Source organism: Meleagris gallopavo, chromosome 16 (genome assembly GCF_905368555.1).
Source record: "Meleagris gallopavo chromosome 16, MGAL_WU_HG_1.1, whole genome shotgun sequence".
Taxonomy (NCBI): domain Eukaryota; kingdom Metazoa; phylum Chordata; class Aves; order Galliformes; family Phasianidae; genus Meleagris; species Meleagris gallopavo.
The window spans coordinates 14,994,393-15,012,062 of NC_139419.1; the positions used below are offsets into that span (position 1 = coordinate 14,994,393).

The window sequence follows — 17,670 nt, forward strand, 5'->3', positions numbered from 1 at the left end:
ATTTGTAATCATCCATGATTCCTTCTTTATGATCCACTTAATTTCAATCATGAGAAATAAACTGATCAATTGTATTTTTTTCTTCGCTGTCAGTTTCAGTTTCTAGAACCCCAAATAATCTTTTATTGCACAAGTGGAAAAACTGAATCCAAAAGAAACTATGACTGTAACACAGACTTAGAGACAGCAACAGCCCTGCACTAGATGTTCTTTGTCAGGACAGTGCCTGGAAGCTTCACTACTTTGCATTGGGAAGCTCAATTCCTGGATTAGATGCATGAAAGGGGGGCTGTTTACATGGACCCCAATCAATCTCCCACTGGGAATCCATTGGGGAATCAATGTTTTTTTAAGGATTTACAATGTTCTTCAACTTCTTCCTGTTTTACAAAGAAGCCAAGGAATAGTTTTTATATATAAGGTTTTGAGAAAATAAGTGTATCTGTTACTTTTTTCCCTTTAATACTCAATGAGTACCATGAGCTTCGTGTAGCTTTCTATTAAGTGCTATTATCTGAAGTTAAAATGACTAAGCAGTAACCTCACTTTTCTGGATGGCCTTCTATAGAAAGTTATCAACAGCATCCTGAATACAGTGAAGAAGGAATTTAATAAGTTTTATTTCTGTAAGTTTGATTCCACTTATGCAGCCCTTCTACTAAAGTATGCATATGCCATATGTTCAGTGTTTTTACTGAGACTTACTTGTGAAGATGCAAAGTCAAGTTTTTCAAGCCCTGTTAGATAACGATTTCTCATGGTGTCAACTTCTTGCCTTTTGCTAATCAGCAGAGTTTTAAAGGTAAGAATCAGCTCTAGGTACGATGTTGGTGTTACATAGTTGTGCCTTCGCAGTGTACTGTAATAGCTGATGGAGAGCTCTCTCACACTTTCTTGGAAATATTTGCACATTGACACAACCCTAGAGAAAAATTTTTTATGTTACTGTGTAAATATCATCTCTCTTTATATCAATTAATAATGAGAAAATTATTTTAAGTCTATGAAATCTTATCAGTATAAGTGAAGGCAGAATTATTTTTCCCTACTACATGAAATATTTTTCAGATTTTCAAATGCTCTTTCAAAGAGCATGGTCTGATATGTATATCCAGATGCCTTTGACTCGCACTGTAGTCAAAGAGGTGATTCAGCCTGGCCCACTTATACACACAGTGTCCTGGTCACGCAGGCCTGATATGGGGAGGTAAACATTTGCATCATGTTTCTTGACAAATAAACTCATACTCTTTTCTAATGTCATCTTCAAGTTCAACATCCTCTATGAACTTGTTAGCAACCATTTCCAAAGCATCTGCAGGCCAGGTTTGGAACCAGTCAATGGTGCAACAGTTTATCAGAGACGGGAACATCCGTAATCGATTCCGAAACGCATCACCAATAGGGCTCATTGCTGGAAAAATATAAAAACACAGCAAGAACACCACAATTATTATCTAACTTATTCTGCAGCTAGGAAGCAGAAAAACCATTCTAGGAAATAATGCATTATATACAGACCTAAGACAATATGTAAATTTTTCTTCACCCTTTCAATAAAGAAATTGTACATAGCAAGCGGAGTAGCTTCAATTTTCTCACTCCCAATCCTTGATGCACTTTGCATTTTCTCAACAATTTCAGCCTTCTCATCAGCAGCAAAGATATTAGGCAAATCACCAGTATTTAAAAGCATGTTGATGTCTTCTATAAATGCTTCATCCTTTATTTGATTATCACAGAACAAAAAGGAAACGTTCTTGTTACCAACACCAGCCTTCAGCATGACTCGTTTAATATCTTCTTTCCACTCACTGACTCCATAGGACTTTGTAATTTCAATTTGAAAGAGTTCAAAAGCACTCATATAGGTGGCTAGCTTGGTAGCACTTTGTCGACCACTTCCACCAATGCCCACCAACAAAAGATGTCCATTATCCTGTTTCAGTACCCTGCATATCCTTGAGATATGCTCAATAGCAAACTTGAACATGACTAAGGGCATTGGTGCTCTGCTGGTATTGTTGTATTCCTCCAGGTAGGATTCCATCACAACTGTCAGTTGCTTCAAGTCTGTGATTTCATCATATGCTTTTACATTACTGTCTGGCTTCAAGTAGTCTCCAAAGAAAAGGCTGCGAATATGATCATCAGTGACCTTGCCAGTGGGTGAGAGATGACTCAGTACCTACAGGAATCAACACAAAAATCAGACTACTAGAGAATTACTTTCACTAAAGCAATAATGATTCTTATCCATATAATAATAATACTGTGAGAAGCACCATTTTCCAGCTATATTAGTTATCATCTTAGTATGGAAAAAAAAAAAAAAAAAAAAAAAGAAACAAAGACAAAAGAAAGAGAAAAAGAGTGGAAGAGGGTGGAAGGGTGAAACAGAAAAGCCTCCTGAACGGAGTAATACTCTGTAAGCAGGCATGCAAGTTTCTGCCATGCACATGTCAGATGGTGATTATGCTGTGAAAAGCAGGAAAAGTCGCCAAAAGATTTCTCAGAAAAGTACCCACTACTCCCAGGGACTCATTCCACTGAATGCTAAGCAGGAGCACAAGTGAACAATGAAAGACAGTTATCCCATGCAATCCTCTGTAGCAAAGCAGAATCATTTTGAAGTTCTGGATCATGCAGATATAAAGTATTAGTTTCCATAACAGTACATATAAAACATAATACAAACAGAAGAAAACCCAAACTTCATGAATGCTATGGTATAGATCATTCAAAACATATCCAGTACTAATGCAATCTTAGTGTCTAAGTGTTTCTGAAACACTTGGATCTAGCGTGTTGCTGAAAAATACCTTATCAAGGTTCTGCTTGAAGCTATCTGATGTTGTCTTTTTTACCATCTCAAAGAATATTTCCCTGTCCTCCTCATCAACTAAGCGATCATAAAAAACTCGGTACACTTCGTGAATCCAAAGGCGGATCAGTTTGTCTTCACTCTGAAAAGGTACACACAAGAATACAGGTAAATATTGCTCAGGCAGGACGAGTTAGAAATGTCCATCTGGACCCTGCTATATTTTGTACTAAGTTCAGTGGGAATCCTTCAGTTCCAAGTCATTTGGCATATGGCTCAGCATCTGCTCACTTGACAAGCTCCCTTAACCAGCAACCTGCAACTCTTCTGTCAGTGCATTTTTCTCAGCTGTATCAAATCTCCCCACTCCTGTACATAAAGAACAAATCTTTCTAAGACACAGCCTCTAGCCCTATCCCTGCCCAAACTGTCACTGGCCAAGACATCCCCTGAGTAGCTGGTGGTCATCTTGTTCTATTCTTGCACCAAACACATTACCCCAGTAGAAATACAACTTCCAATATTCCTAGAAATTCCCAAGCAATATTGCTGAAAATGGAAGAAAAAGCAGAAGGATGAAAATCCTCCATATCTGTCATTATACTTCTGTAGTATTTGGCCCAAATTCTGGGCCTCCTATTGTCTTGTTCACTGGCATGCTCATTAACTTGAAAAGAAACACTAAGCCTTTTCACATACTTGTTTCTGTGGGAGATTTTGTTTGAAGGCACAAGAGGTGGGATGGCCCAAAGTACAGGCTGTAACAGATTGGCCTTGGACCCCTGGGCCACACATGGAAAGAACATCAGCAAAAGTAACAGCTGTTTCCCTCCATCAGAGAGGGAAAGTACACAGCAAGGCACTCAACTGCTATCTCAATTGTAAATGCAAATCAACTGAAATCATAGTTCATGTATTTTGAGATGTTCCCTTCGTAATATTATAATTTACTCTTCCCATTGTTCTTTCCGACAGCAACATAATGGAACTACTTACTTGCAGATGAGTGTGTGGACAGAGCAGCACTCCTTTAACAACCCGGGAAAAATCTCGGAGATTGAAGACATAATGGGATTTTGAAGGAGTTGGGAGGAAATTCTCAACTGCCATTTTGTAAATCATCATTGTTGCTTGGACCATTATCTTACCAAGCCTGAAGAAGGAAAAGAGAGACAATATAAGATCCACAGATAAGCTGCAGGAGAAAACATGACAAAGGTGATACAGGAAATGCATCAAATTACCTTAGAAAGATGGACTCAAAGCCTTTGCCGAAGTGCCAATCAGAAACTGCAGTAAAAATCTTGGTGAGAATGTCATCATCAAAAGAACAGATAGATACAACGTTCAAGTGCCGCGTGAAGCGCCCTGCAACACACAGAAGAACACACAGAGGGCTCTAGGAACGTCCAAGTGCTTTTCTGCCTCCCCTTAGCATCTGGCTAGGATCGACTCACACAGATTTGCATCTGGCTGCAGCTCCACTATTTTGTTTCTGCCTAATTTCTGCCCCAGCAGTGACACCAAAGGAGCATAAACTGGTTCATGGTTTATGTCAATATTCCTCTTTAAATTGACTGCTTTTAATAAGGAAACCACAAATCTCTGTCACAATACGGCCACTATCACCCAAATTTCAATTACAGGAGCTTTAACATCCATGATACGGCACAGTAAAACTTTACAAAAGCAATGACCTTCTTCTCAGATTTCACATAAAAGTATGCAGAATATGCACTACTAAATTATAAAAAAATCAGCAGTGTCAGAATAGTTATTTTAATAAAACCTCCTCAGAGTGCATACCTGTACTAGAATCTTTACGTGGAGGCTAAGTGAATATAATGATGTAGCTGTAGCTATAGTAAGGCTTTCAATTAGAAAGTATAACCCTCCTCACAGTGATTTGGCAGGCACCACAGATTTTAGAGCAACATGCCTTTAAGTAAATTCAAGCAGTCTATCTCAGCAGCAGGAAATGGGATTTCAGGTGAGAATTGTTAGTGTAGCCAGAGACCTTTCAGTAGGATTTGCTATCTTCCCTTTCCAATGAGAGAAAAGTTAAAAAAAAAAAAAAAAAAAAAAAAAAAAGGGTCAATTTCTCAAAGTTTCTTGCCATTTCATCATCTACTTCCCAATATTGATTGAGTTCATTCTGGAAAAGTTACAGTTTTGGCCTTGAGTACACATACTTCCTCTTGGAGCAATCCAAATGACAGACAAGCGTAGAATCTACCATCAGCAAAATGAAACCTGCCTCGTAACTTCAATTAGATAGCTCTCCATTGCAATATATTTTTTTCCTCGTACATACAGACTTTGTACCACCCTTGGCAGATTTCCTACCTGTAATATCATTCCTGCCTCCCCCAGGAGGACCCATAGCTGACAGAAGCAGCACGTCTATGATATTAATCTTGGATGCATCTTTCTGGTCATACCAGTGACCGTGATCAACCCACTGCCTGAGAAGCTCGATGGGCGGCTGTGCTCCGTACGCCTCCTTGGCTGGCATGTTTAGGTCATCTGTGGAAAGCAGAGGTAGTAAGGAAAAACCTCTCAGTGTTTAGGAATCTCTTTTGTGAAGCTAAGAATAAAAAACAATGGAAACAGTGGTAGGAAAAGGTTCTACATTGTTATTTTGGTATTTCGTAAAACCAGAATCAAATGCCATTGCACTTTGTAGGCAACATAGATGGTTTAATTTGGTGGTGATGATTTTATATTGCATCACACTGCAAACACATTTAAAAAGAGTCAAACTGTTCCGGACTACTGCTCCAACAGCTAGAAACCTTTCAGCAGGGGCAGTGCTAACCTTCCCTTGGATACCTGAAAAAAACAAGGAGCACTGAGGCAAAACAAATGACTTGTCTCAGCGAATTACTTCCTTGGCCTAAAGCCAGAATTTAAATGACATAAAAACATGAGAAACTTGTCTTACCTACAAATATCACAGCCCTTTTCCCTGGAGGAGGCCCAAATAATCCTTTTCTTCTTCTGTCCAGCTTGGATATGATAATGTCCTGGGTTTGGTTAGCCGAGGTTCTTGCAGAGAAGTTGATGAAAACTGGGATATACGTTGGCTTGGGAAGTTGTAGTAGAAAATTGTTTGTTATAGCTGATTTTCCAGTGCCAGTGGGACCCACAAAAAGCAAAGGGATATTATGTTCCACATATGTTTTCAGAAAGAACACCTGTCTGGCAGTTTCCATTGTTGGAACGATTAGCTCTGAGACCTGTTACACAGGAAAGTAAAACACTCATGAAGACCAAACACCTAATACTACACCAATGCGAATACTTTTGTGCAGCTACAAGAAGCCTGCAGCACAAATATATATATGTTGATGAAATTCTCCTCTCTGAAAACCCAGGTTACAATGAGATTCTGCTAGACAGTGCAGATGGCACTGCTTGTTCTGCAGAGATTATTCAGTAAACAGCCCAAACAGTACTTACCTGTTACATGGCTCATAGACACTACATGAAGCCTGAAAAGAGGACTGCGTGGCTCAGCACAGCTTAATTCTGTCCCCTACTGTGCAAACAGGGAGGGACAGTGCTGTCAGGATTTCTCTCTAATAAAACAACAAACATCAATTATCTTGAAATTACACCTGCAGAATTGGTACTTCTACACAGATCACTGCTGTGCTACACTTCCTACAGTTTGCAAATGCCATCAGGATGCGTGTGCCGCTACGTGGAAATGGAGGGATTCACGACCCTTGGTACTGCCCACCATATTCCAAACCAGCACTGACCTGTTTGCTTGGTTAATGCATACTGTGCAGTGACACCAGTAATACCAGAACTAATACACAGGGGCCAACAGTGAATAAATGCTGCAGTTCAAACATTAAACATAGTAGGAGTTCACAAAGGTAACTGATTTACACCTCTAAATCTTTTAACCAAATAATTATTTTCTACAGTGAAAAGCATCAGTGTAAACCTTAGCTCCTGGGGAGATAACTTGGTCATCCTGCGAGATGTAATCCGTCCACAGTTTCCACTGCCCACTTCCACGCTTGTAAAAATAGAAGTCATAAACAGTCCCTGTTAATTAAAAAAAAAAAAACAGAACATGGGAAAACCCACTGATTAGAATAAACCTCTATAACGTTAGTGTAAGAAGTCCAACATGGAGAGACAACAAAGGCCTTTTTATCTCAGGAGTGCCCTTCTGCTGTGCTCAGCACACAGCTGCTCCAGGTCAGATTCAGCTGCAGTGTTGAGTCCATGAGGTGTATCAGCAGGAGGGCACCCGGCGTGCAGCACACAGCAGAGGCTGGCTCTGCAGCACATGCAAAGCTCTGTTAAGGCGCTGAGCAGACTTACAGCTTTATCAAAATCCAGGCAAGTACAGTTACTAAGTACCTTTTTCTGGGAAGATATTGTTTCTGGTGATCTTCACATTCTTAGGGCGTTGGTTTCCATCATCCGTCCCCATTAACAAGTTACGGTAGAACAAATCAAACTTCTTTCTGCTGTCTGCATCGATGGTCCCACCAATCGTCCAAACCAAAGCAAAAAGGAAGAGCCCCTGCAGCCACAAGGTGATCTGCTGACTCGACATGCTTTCCTTCCCCTCTTCCTCAGGTTGCTTTATTTCATCTAAAACACATATTTTGAATTCTAGTTAAATGCTAAGAACAACATTAACCCCAACTCAAAACCTATTTTTGCAGAAAGTATTCTGAGACTCAGAGCATCCACATCGTGAAAACTTTGCCGGTGTAAAGTGCTACAAATAATTAGAGATAGAAATGAATGAGAAGCTTTTACAGAGGGTTTTTTTTTTCTTTTTTCTTTTCCTTCAGATGTCAGCGGACAGCAAACAAAGCATGTGAAATATGCTCACAAGGCCATGTGCAGCTCTGTAATGACACCAATGCCCCAGTGCAAAAGCTCTGTATGCCAGCCAAAGCACTGTGTAATTAATACTGATCTGTGAGAAAGTACTTGTGTCGTAGGATCTGAAGCAGCAAGGAAATTCCTGGAGTCTGATAACCTTCATCTTGCTATGGAACGAAAGGCAAAAAAAAAAAAAAAAAAAAAAGGAATAAAAGGATTGAGATTTAGGATACTTACCAAGTAGACAAGTATAGAGTTTCATCAAGCTGTAAGTCAGATGAATAGAAGAAGTTTGTACTATGGCCTTGCAATGATGGTGAATAAAATCTAAACAGGGCTCAACTAGCCACGTGAACATGCTGTTGACCTGCCAGGAAAAAGGAAAATGGCTTTTAACAATGCAGCAGTTGCCACACTTCCCACTGTCTCCAATTCTCTGTCAGTAAAACATAAAGCAACCGGAATTGTCCAAGCTGGCAGAAGGAAGATCAGGAAATGACCACTGTGAGGCAGCAGATGTGATCGCAAAGTCTCACTGTCATCACCTGATGATGAAAACAAGCTGCTTCTGCCACACAGAAGTTTTCACCCTAAATTTTGTTAGCTAGTTACAAATACCAACATCAGAGCAATAGCTCAGCCTAGGGAGGCTGCTGCTTTGCTTAGGTAACAAAAAAATTATTCCAACATGAAGAAAGAAAAAGGCCTCAACCTCCTTTGAAAAAGACTGGCCTCTGCTGAGGACCCAGCAGAGATACGGTGCCACAGCAGGAGTTCCAAAAGCACGGACTGGTACCTATGGAAGTGCTGGAGCATGCAGGCAGGCTGATGGGATCTGCTCCGTGATCTCAAGAGGGAAAACAGGAGAGGAGGCATCGTGACCTAGGCTCTTCTCAGGGCCCTTTATTCAAGGAATGCACCTATCTGCTGACTCAGAAAGAACTATTTTGTTTTGATGAACTAAGTGGACTGTGTCAATAAAGAGCTTCCACAGGCTTTGCACTTCTTTTGAATTTGGTCCTAATTTCCTGCAAAAGCTCAAAACTAGTCTTGCTACATGAAGAAATCAAGACTTTCTTCAACTCTAACCCAATTCATTGAAACACAGAATTACAGAATGGCTGAGGTCGGAAGAGACCCTCAAGATCACCCAGTTCCAACCCCGTGCCACGGGCAGGGCTGCCAACCAGCAGCTCAGGGCGCACCCAGCCCGGCCCTGAGCTCCAGGGATGGGCACCACAACCTCTGTGCAGCCGTTCTAGGGCCTTACTGCCCTCTGTGTGAAGTATTTCCTTCTCACATCTGATTTAACTCTCCCTTCTTTTAGTTTAAGACTGTTCCCCCCACCCTGTCACTATCAAACAGTGATAGAGACCTGATTGTTTTTCTGATTCTTTCACTTTGATGACCAGTAAACCGGAGTCTGAATTTTGACAAAAACTGATTCCCACAAACACCTACATACATTTGCAACCACAATGAAGATATAATACACAATCTGTATTCATGTTTGTGCAAGAAATCCAACAAAGGACAATTTACCAACTGTGCCTAAGGTGAGTAGGCCACAGAAGATCAAGCTATCAATATCTTAATTATTTCTCAAGTATTTCTCAAGCTGAACTCTATAAATGTCTCAGAAAGAAGAAGGATGAGTTAAAAACATTTCTAATCTTTCATTTTTTCCCACATTGTATTTCTATTACTCATGGCATCTCCTCTTCTCACGCCCTGACATTTGACACTGATAACTATAAAACAATTTACAACAGCCTCTAAGAAACCTGGGACACTCAAAATAGTGACAGTACTTCACCAGGTTTGATTCTTCATGCTCGCTTTCAAGATGGCAAACTGAGCATTGCCTTAAAGTCGATCTGCTAACTGGGACCTCTGCCGGTAAGTAATGCTCTCACCAGCTCCCGGTGCTCTTCCTGCAGGTTTGGAGGCAGTGTATGCATGTAGGAATCCTTCAGTGGCTTCCAACCTAGCTGCTGTGGGTCCATGTAGATCATACCACACCTGGGAAGAATGAACAGCTATGGCAGAGGAAGAGATGCAGAAGGTGGGACGCTCCATGTTAGAGGGCTTTCATATTACCTGCTAACAGTTGCTGGAGACGCTTCCTCTAAGTCTGCTGCCTCAAAGATTAAGCTCATTTTTGAATTCATCTGAATTATTTCACCACTCATTAGGCACAGCTAGAAGGAAAACCGAAAGGAAATGTGACCTACTCATGTCAGTGTTAATCTACCAGACAAAGTAATGCCTGTCATACATCACCACATCTTCTATTTGCTGTCACTTCTCATTCACTCCTTTGTGTTCTTGTACCACTTGCTGCCTTTTGACTCACCTCAATTTTTCCACGTGTTACTGTAATGGCATGCAATACTGTATCTTTAAATAACTATGTAAGGAAAAGCAGTTATGATCTGCAGCTTTTCTTTAGTTAATTTTCACCAAATTTTTTTACACAAATTCAGTTTTCAGTTCCAGAACTGAGTTTACTCGTTTCAGTTTCCTAAAACGTCCCATAAATAAATCTCAGTTTCAATTCATTTATATCCTCAGTTAATTACCTCATTTCAATGAAGTTGGAGCAAGATAAGCCTTCTAAGGAAGAATTAACAGCTTGCAATTTTCTACTGAACCAAACCACGGAACTCAAGGAAAAAGCAATGCTTATAAGCACACCGGCCTTTCCTAATGCAGCATACCACAATTATACTCTTCGACCACCACGGAAGCAATGCTGCTACTACTGCGACAGTAAGGTAAAGTGTGAGACAGCTGGCTAAACGAGGCTACCTTTTTATTGTCATCCAGCACAGTGTTCATGTTCTCTATCCAAACTGCATCCACTGGGCCATCAAACACAATCCACTTTCGATCATCTGTAGTAGAAGATGCCTGTGCCCTAAAGGCATGTGCAAGAACCCCATCTGTCCACTCATGGCTTACAGGATCAAAGCTGCCGTACAGTTGTCCCATGGAAATCGCTTTAGGATTAATAACTCTGTATTCAACAGCAAATTCATCCATTGATTTTGCTGTGTAGGAAGACAAACAGAGGAGCTTGACGGGTTTGTTTTTTTCAACATCCGAGTAAGAACATTTTGAAGGTTCCTACTTCAGCTGCACAAGGCAAAAAAGAAACATCTGAAGTTAGGCAGTAGTGAATAACAATTTCCTTTACTTGTACAAGAAAAGTGCAAAGTGCTTTTTGCAAAAGCACATTAAAAAGGAACAAATAGAGCATGAGAGATTTTGTACGTTTAAGGAGACTACTTACAATCTCCCATCACAGCTTGCTTTGCGTGTTTTGCAAGGGTATTAAGAACAGATACAACGCTTAAAAAATGCAAAGAAGTACAAACACATTACTGTGTTTTATTACTCCAGTAATACAGACTAAACTACTTCCAGAAAATACAGAAGACAAAAAAATTCAATGAACAGCAATTTCATTGGCTGAGAAAACAGAATGTAGGATGACTACCAACCTCAGTGTGTCTCTGCAAAGAGAAATACCGTCAGTCGTAGAATTAATTTCATTTAACGGTAAGTTTGGGGCTGGACAAAGTTACCTGCACACAGATCCCCAAGGGCTCCAGCCAGCACTTGGTATGCACATGTCTTCCCACCCAGGGGATCTCCAATAATCATGAAGCCATGGCGCACCAGCATCATCTCGTATATCTGCAGCAGTGACACAACACTCAGCTTTAACACTGCACAAAGTGTAGTGCGTATGAAACCAGCCTGCGCTCAAACAGAGCAGGAAGAACAGCAGCCAAACACTGCAGTCCATTAAGACACTGACCCACCTCAGAGCATCATCCTATGATTATGACAATTCACAGGGATGTAATTCAAGCAGTTCCTCCCCAAATTTGTCCTTCTTGCTAAGCATCCTTCCTCAGCTGTCACAGTCACTGCACAGACTATGGTGCACTCAACAAGCACTGCTCATCATGGCCCAGTGCATAAAGCCTTCCATGAAATGAATGGCCATCAGTGAAGAAAACACACAGCAGCTGGAACTGCTGCTCTGAGGATCTGCCAAAGCAGCAGTCCCTCAAGGCTATCTTTGAACTGTAAGGGTGGTGACCTCTTCAGTGCCCTCAGCAGAACTGCCAGACCTCACATCAAAGCCTTCCACCTGAACGCCTTCAAGCAGAACCCTACGAGGAGCCCTAAGCAGATTTTGCTTAACCTCAGGCTAAGGCTGATATCTTAAATCCCTTACCAGTTAATACTGCCCCTGCTTAATGAAAGATAAAGCATGGTTTGCAAAGCAGCGTAAGCCAATTAACTACTAATGAACCAGCCCCATGCCTTGCATTTCTGCTCCCAACAGCACCAGGCTATGCTGCTCACATAGCAACAAGCTAAGCTTTCTTTGCAAGGCCACCAATACCGCAGTGCAGGGGGGACAGCAGGAACACAAGGCTGAAGGTAAAGCTAAGCCATGACGGGACACACCAGCCCTTCCCAAGGAGATTGGGCCCACAGCCTGCCTGCCAGCCCAGAGCTCTGTTTGCTGGGCAGCACTGTATTGGCCATTAACAGCTTCAGCTTAATGTTTTATCCTGAATCATCAGGCTCAAGCTACAGCTAATTCGCTCCTTCAGAAACTGTCTGAATTCAAACTGTAAGCAGAACTGACATTTATTCCATGGTTTTTCCTCAGTAAATACACGCTGTTTGTAACACAAAATTAACTGATCACAGAGGCTATTATCTATTGATTCATTCATGGCACTGTCAGAGAAGGGATGAAGAACATTTCTCAATCATTTGCTCTGGCATCTCCCCAAGAAATAAGTGTGAGAAGAACCTGAATAATTTTCCCAATGAACCACGGAACCGGCTGAAGATCCATTTTCCTGATATTTGCAGTCACTGCCTGGGCAAAGAGCTCGTAGTCAGGTGAGGGAAGAACCACTCCTGGGAACAGGTCAGATATGATACTCTGTTGAGGAGAGACAGAATAAAACATCATCTGAACCCACAGATTACAAAAAGGGAAAACTCGCAGAGCACTATAACCTGAAAGGAAAACAACACCTGTGCAGAGCTGAAGAGGGAATGTGTTCATAACCTAACGCCCAGGCACTGACTGCAGCCATCAGTGTGTTCTGCAAGCACGAGAGAGGAGGGAGCCCTGCAATTCTCCTACACACACTGATGCTGTAAAAGCAAGGTTAACCTTCTGCAAAGGTGTCTCAAACTGTGCTACAGGAAAGTGAAAGCTGTTGAACATGCTCAGTTATTAAACAGAAGCTCTGTGTTCTGAGGTGGTGTTAGAGATAACTGCGCTCACACCTCAGCTTCTGGGTCTTTCATTTTATTGTCTGACCTTTGCACAGTCTTTATTTTGTATGAAGGCAGCATACCAGCAACAACTTCTTTGTTTTCATCTGACTTCAAATTTCTAATTGATCGATTTATTTGTCCACACCTTTTCTGCAGCACAAAGCTAGAATGCAAGCTGCAAAAACAATGTTTCTGCTAATAAATCAGTGACTTCAGCAGTTATAGCTTTACAGCATAACTTCAGAGCTACCACTGAGTGCTTTTCAAGACAATACTCATGGAACCAAAGAGCACATCCAGATTTGTGGACTGCAACAGGCATACGCCAACACGGCAGCACCTGGAGCAGCTGATCCTCATAAGGAAACACCTTTCCTGCAGGTTCTTACCACAAAACTCAGGCATAGCCAAGTGACAGCTTACCTGAAACAAGGGCACATCCTGTGCCAGGAATTTGGCGAGGTTCACATCCATCAAAGCGCGCAGCAGCAGCACGCTCTCATTCTCAGCTGGGTACTTGAGCTTTAAGTTTCCTGCTGCTGTCAGCACAGATTTAACAGCACGCATGCCATAATCGTAGTGGTGCTGAGATGAGAGCTGCTCTGAGCACAAACGGTACGTGGCGACGATCTTCTGGGCAAGACTGTGGGAATGAAAATAGCACGTGGAGAAGGAAAACACCCCACCATGCCAAGAAAATAATTTAAGCATCAAAATCACTGCAGTGACTGTGAATATGCAGACCCACCAACCAAGTTAATACTTGTAAGATGCCTCGGAAGCAAAACTGTACACTTGATGTGCCAGAGAGCATGTGTGCCACTCAGCAATTCCACTTCAATTGCATTTTGCAAGTGGTTCAGTGCAGAGATACGTATCTGTCAGCATGAGGTGGTAAATGAGGACTGGCAATAATGCAGGGGGTCAAACAGTACTTTCTGGAGCAACCAAACAAGATGGGTTTTCCAGAACATTATGCTTTAAAAGTACATATCTGCATGCGTGCCTCACGGAGGAATGAGGTCTATTAGACTCACTCAAGGTGGAAAATTCAGCATGCCTTACCTTCGAGAGTCCAAAAATCCCATGGAATAAAGTGAAATTTCTCCAATCAAAGAATAATCCGGAACCATCATGGCAACTGTTCGAAACAATGCCTACAAGAAAGGATATTTAAGCTCACATTGCGGAATTTGGTAGTAAGCTGCACTTGTTTTGTAAGAATAGTATCTCTGTGATTTGTGAACTTATAACAGTCATGTTATTCTTTCATTCCTTTAGGAATCATCTGAAATAAATGAGATCACATTAGAACCATTACCAGAACTGCGATCTTACCAACAGGTCTGTGCTTAGCACTGTAAGAACAAATATTTAGAGTCATAATTCTAAAGAACTATTAACAGACCAAAACAGAAGGCATTATTCATCTCACTTCTGTAACAGACACACTAGCACATGGCTTGGTTAATGTCTTGTACGAGGTCGTGTGAAGAATGCATGCCAAGGCTGGGAAAAGAACCCTACTGGTCTCGGCAGTTTCTCAAGAAGTTGTTAAAATGAAGTCAAATCGGGGTTTGGAACTCCAAGCCATTTTACACCACGAGAATTTCCATTTAGTGAGAGCACAGCTAAAGCTCAAACAGTTTTCAGGCTGACTGTGCTGAGACCTTCTGTCTGTGCTCTTTGTACGGCCCTGTGTTTATACATTCAGTGAACAGCATGCAGAACGAGTTAGATCACAGTATTACTTGGTTGCTGTCTGGCTCTTCTTATCAAAATAGATGAGAAACTGCAAGTTCTGTTTAATTTCTACAAGAAATCAGGATCCTAGGGTTACCTTCAGATTATCAGGCAGCTCAGCCCGACCGGCATAGCCAGGATTCATCGTGATGAACACAGCACAGGTGGGATTGAGAGAGATCTCAGTGCCTTCAAAGATGAACGTTTTGACTTTACGGATAATAGCTTGCTGTATGCTAAGTATTTGTTGGGCGACCACAGACAATACTTCAACCTAATAAGGCAGAGCGGATTGGAAAACATCAGAAGTACAAAGGTTTATACATTTTGATGGCTATCTCCTGCAATCCTCCAGGTGAGAACCACTCAATGTAAGGCCCAGACTGACAATCGAGCCTAAATTTTAGCTGTCTTTTAAAGCAATCCTCTGAAATATCATACTCCCATTCTCTATTTAACCAACGTACAGATACCACAAGGCTTCTGAAAAGCTTCGTCCCAAAGAAAATACAATCTGCCTGAACATGGACAGTTAAACCGGGTGGCCGGGAGGTTCCTCTGGATGCCCGCAGAAGCACTGGCCTTCTGCCTCACACTACAAAGAATTCAGCATCTTCAGAAAGACTGACTCGTTCAGTGCCCCAAATGGAGGGGAAATGCAAGGAATGGATAAAGCTGTCCAGGGCTAATCCTCAGTGCCTCCTGTTCAGGTTACAGAACACTGAAAAATGAGAATGCTAACACTGGAGTTCATTAAAATACAAGTTACAGCAGACAAATAGAGAAATTCAGCTGTTAAAGACATTAAAACATAAAAAAAAAATACAGATCTTTGTGGAATTTCTAGGCCTACTAGTATTGACCTCAATCCTAGTCCACCTAAGTATCATAAAGCTCTCCATATTACATATCTGAGTTAAAAAACTACCTCGATTCGATTGAATTCATCAAAGCAGGACCAAGCCCCAGACTGTGCCAGACCTTTAAAGAACTTGCCCATCGCCTTGTAATCGAGACCATCTGAGCAATTGAAGACCACGCACTGCAACAGAACACAGAGACAACATCTCTCAGGATTAACACCAAATCCATTATAAAATTCTTAGCGTCTAAACCAGGAAAGGATTATTATTTCCAATTTTGGATGACTACACAATGATGTCATATAGACAAGATACAAAATGCAATGCTCTTACCAACTTCTACTTTGAATAAAGCTTGAACTGGCAGAGGAAAAACAATATTTGATTAAGAACAGCATTGCAAGAAATACCTACACACCCATACAAGATCTAAACCAAACCAACTACATTTTAATACCTGTTTAGCTAGCGCTTTTGCCAGATCTTTAGTTGTTTCTGTTTTGCCAGTCCCAGCAGGTCCTTCTGGTGCACCACCAAGATTTAATTTCAAGGCACCCATTAATGTCCTACGTAAAGAGCACAGCCATTAGAAACAGTAATTATTAATGGTAAATTGTCTCTGAAGGATTGGACCAGTATCTTCCTATACAGGTTCCCTTGGCAGTGATTTATGTGTACTTTGCAGCTTGACCTAGCAACCTGCTAACGTCTCACAGCTGGCTCCCCAAAGTGGAAGCTCACAGTCACCCACCTGGCCTGCAAGGAATGTTGAGGATTTTTATTACATGCACCCACTCTGTATATCCTCAATTGTACAATCAAATGTGCAGAACCACAGGGAAAGTGGTAGAGTTTGCAGAAAGACATGGTGCTCTCCATGACAACAACTTTAAGCTGGCTTTATAAACAAAGTCAATCTTTAGAGAAGGCTGAAAAAGCACGAAGGTTGTTTCCCTAAATGGAAACGACCATGCTCTCCAAGTGATATTCATACTAAAATTGACATCCCTGCTAACAGTGGAGTGATCTCTTTCTTTTACAAGCCACTCAAAAACTCAGCCACCAAAAGCAGTTGCTAAGTCTGGATGAGACTTTGTTTGCACTAACACTACTGGAGATGACCTGTGTTTGCAGGCAGTGCAGCAGTCCCACTATCTTTCCACTACCCCTGTGCATGTTAGAACAGCAAGTGGTTGCTGGCCTAGGCGATAATGTCACCATTTAGCTGCAGTTTGAGTGCAGCAGTGAGCTCACAGCCACTCTGTGCCCAAGAAACATTTTCATAACCTCTCTATGAATTTGGCTGGAGACAGCTATCAAGAAGTATCTTTAAATCTCAAACTACCTGCTGAGATGACCCATGTCTCCGGGATACACTGGAAGTGAAGACCCAAATGCCCTTGGAGGATGAAGTATTTCCATTTCAGCCTCTTGCAAGCAAGCAGTGGAAGAGTAACCCACCTACCAGCAGTCAGGCACCAGCGACTCTATAGCTGCTCTTCATTTGGCAGATGGGCACGCCTCACATATATGCCTTAGTTTACAGAAATAAACTCACCAGTGTTACCACACAGTTCTTTACATTTCCACTACCATCACCTTCCAGCTCTTTTCAGAGGCACTTTCCTGTGTACAACAGAGATTAGCACTCTACTAGTACAGGAATCTAAGTGCTGCAAATACCTTAACATATTTGGACAAAGAAGATGGGTAAGATCTGCCTCCAAAACCTACATGGAACTCTTAGATGCTAAAGCTCCTACAATTATTAACTATAACAAATGAAATTAAATACAGATTGCAAATCATTAAAAAAAGATGCTATTCATAAACAACACAGCTCACCTGTAACACCGGTCCGTTAGCGGGGTTATAACCAGACGTGAAGAATTGCCCAGATATTCATATCCATACTTGACTTCTGTTGTAATCATTCGCACTATCACATCTTCCCCTTCCCAGTAGTATCTCAGCTGAGAAATCCACTGGAAGTCATTCAGATCTGTGATTTTGTCTTCAACCAATTTTTCAACCACATCACGAGCTGCAGAGTCAGGG

At 41.5% G+C, this 17,670-nt stretch overlaps 1 protein-coding gene across 11 annotated transcripts in view; it reads right to left on the minus strand.

The window, feature by feature from the left end:
* The window catches only part of DNAH3 (dynein axonemal heavy chain 3), a 64,291-nt gene that overhangs the window by 14,317 nt on the left and 32,304 nt on the right, over positions 1-17,670 (minus strand). For all 11 annotated transcript variants that reach the window (XM_085237673.1, XM_085237672.1, XM_085237675.1 and 8 more), the window contains 22 exons: positions 17,458-17,656; positions 16,070-16,178; positions 15,678-15,791; positions 14,847-15,023; positions 14,072-14,163; positions 13,430-13,649; positions 12,528-12,662; positions 11,275-11,386; positions 10,496-10,737; positions 9,785-9,885; positions 9,601-9,706; positions 7,922-8,051; positions 7,208-7,444; positions 6,783-6,886; positions 5,769-6,063; positions 5,171-5,350; positions 4,069-4,192; positions 3,821-3,977; positions 2,823-2,966; positions 1,522-2,188; positions 1,249-1,414; positions 706-922 (listed from right to left, as the gene is read on the minus strand). In XM_085237673.1, coding sequence (XP_085093799.1) covers positions 706-922; positions 1,249-1,414; positions 1,522-2,188; positions 2,823-2,966; positions 3,821-3,977; positions 4,069-4,192; positions 5,171-5,350; positions 5,769-6,063; positions 6,783-6,886; positions 7,208-7,444; positions 7,922-8,051; positions 9,601-9,706; positions 9,785-9,885; positions 10,496-10,737; positions 11,275-11,386; positions 12,528-12,662; positions 13,430-13,649; positions 14,072-14,163; positions 14,847-15,023; positions 15,678-15,791; positions 16,070-16,178; positions 17,458-17,656 — 4,028 coding nt within the window. The remainder of the gene's footprint in view (positions 1-705; positions 923-1,248; positions 1,415-1,521; positions 2,189-2,822; positions 2,967-3,820; positions 3,978-4,068; positions 4,193-5,170; positions 5,351-5,768; positions 6,064-6,782; positions 6,887-7,207; positions 7,445-7,921; positions 8,052-9,600; positions 9,707-9,784; positions 9,886-10,495; positions 10,738-11,274; positions 11,387-12,527; positions 12,663-13,429; positions 13,650-14,071; positions 14,164-14,846; positions 15,024-15,677; positions 15,792-16,069; positions 16,179-17,457; positions 17,657-17,670) is intronic.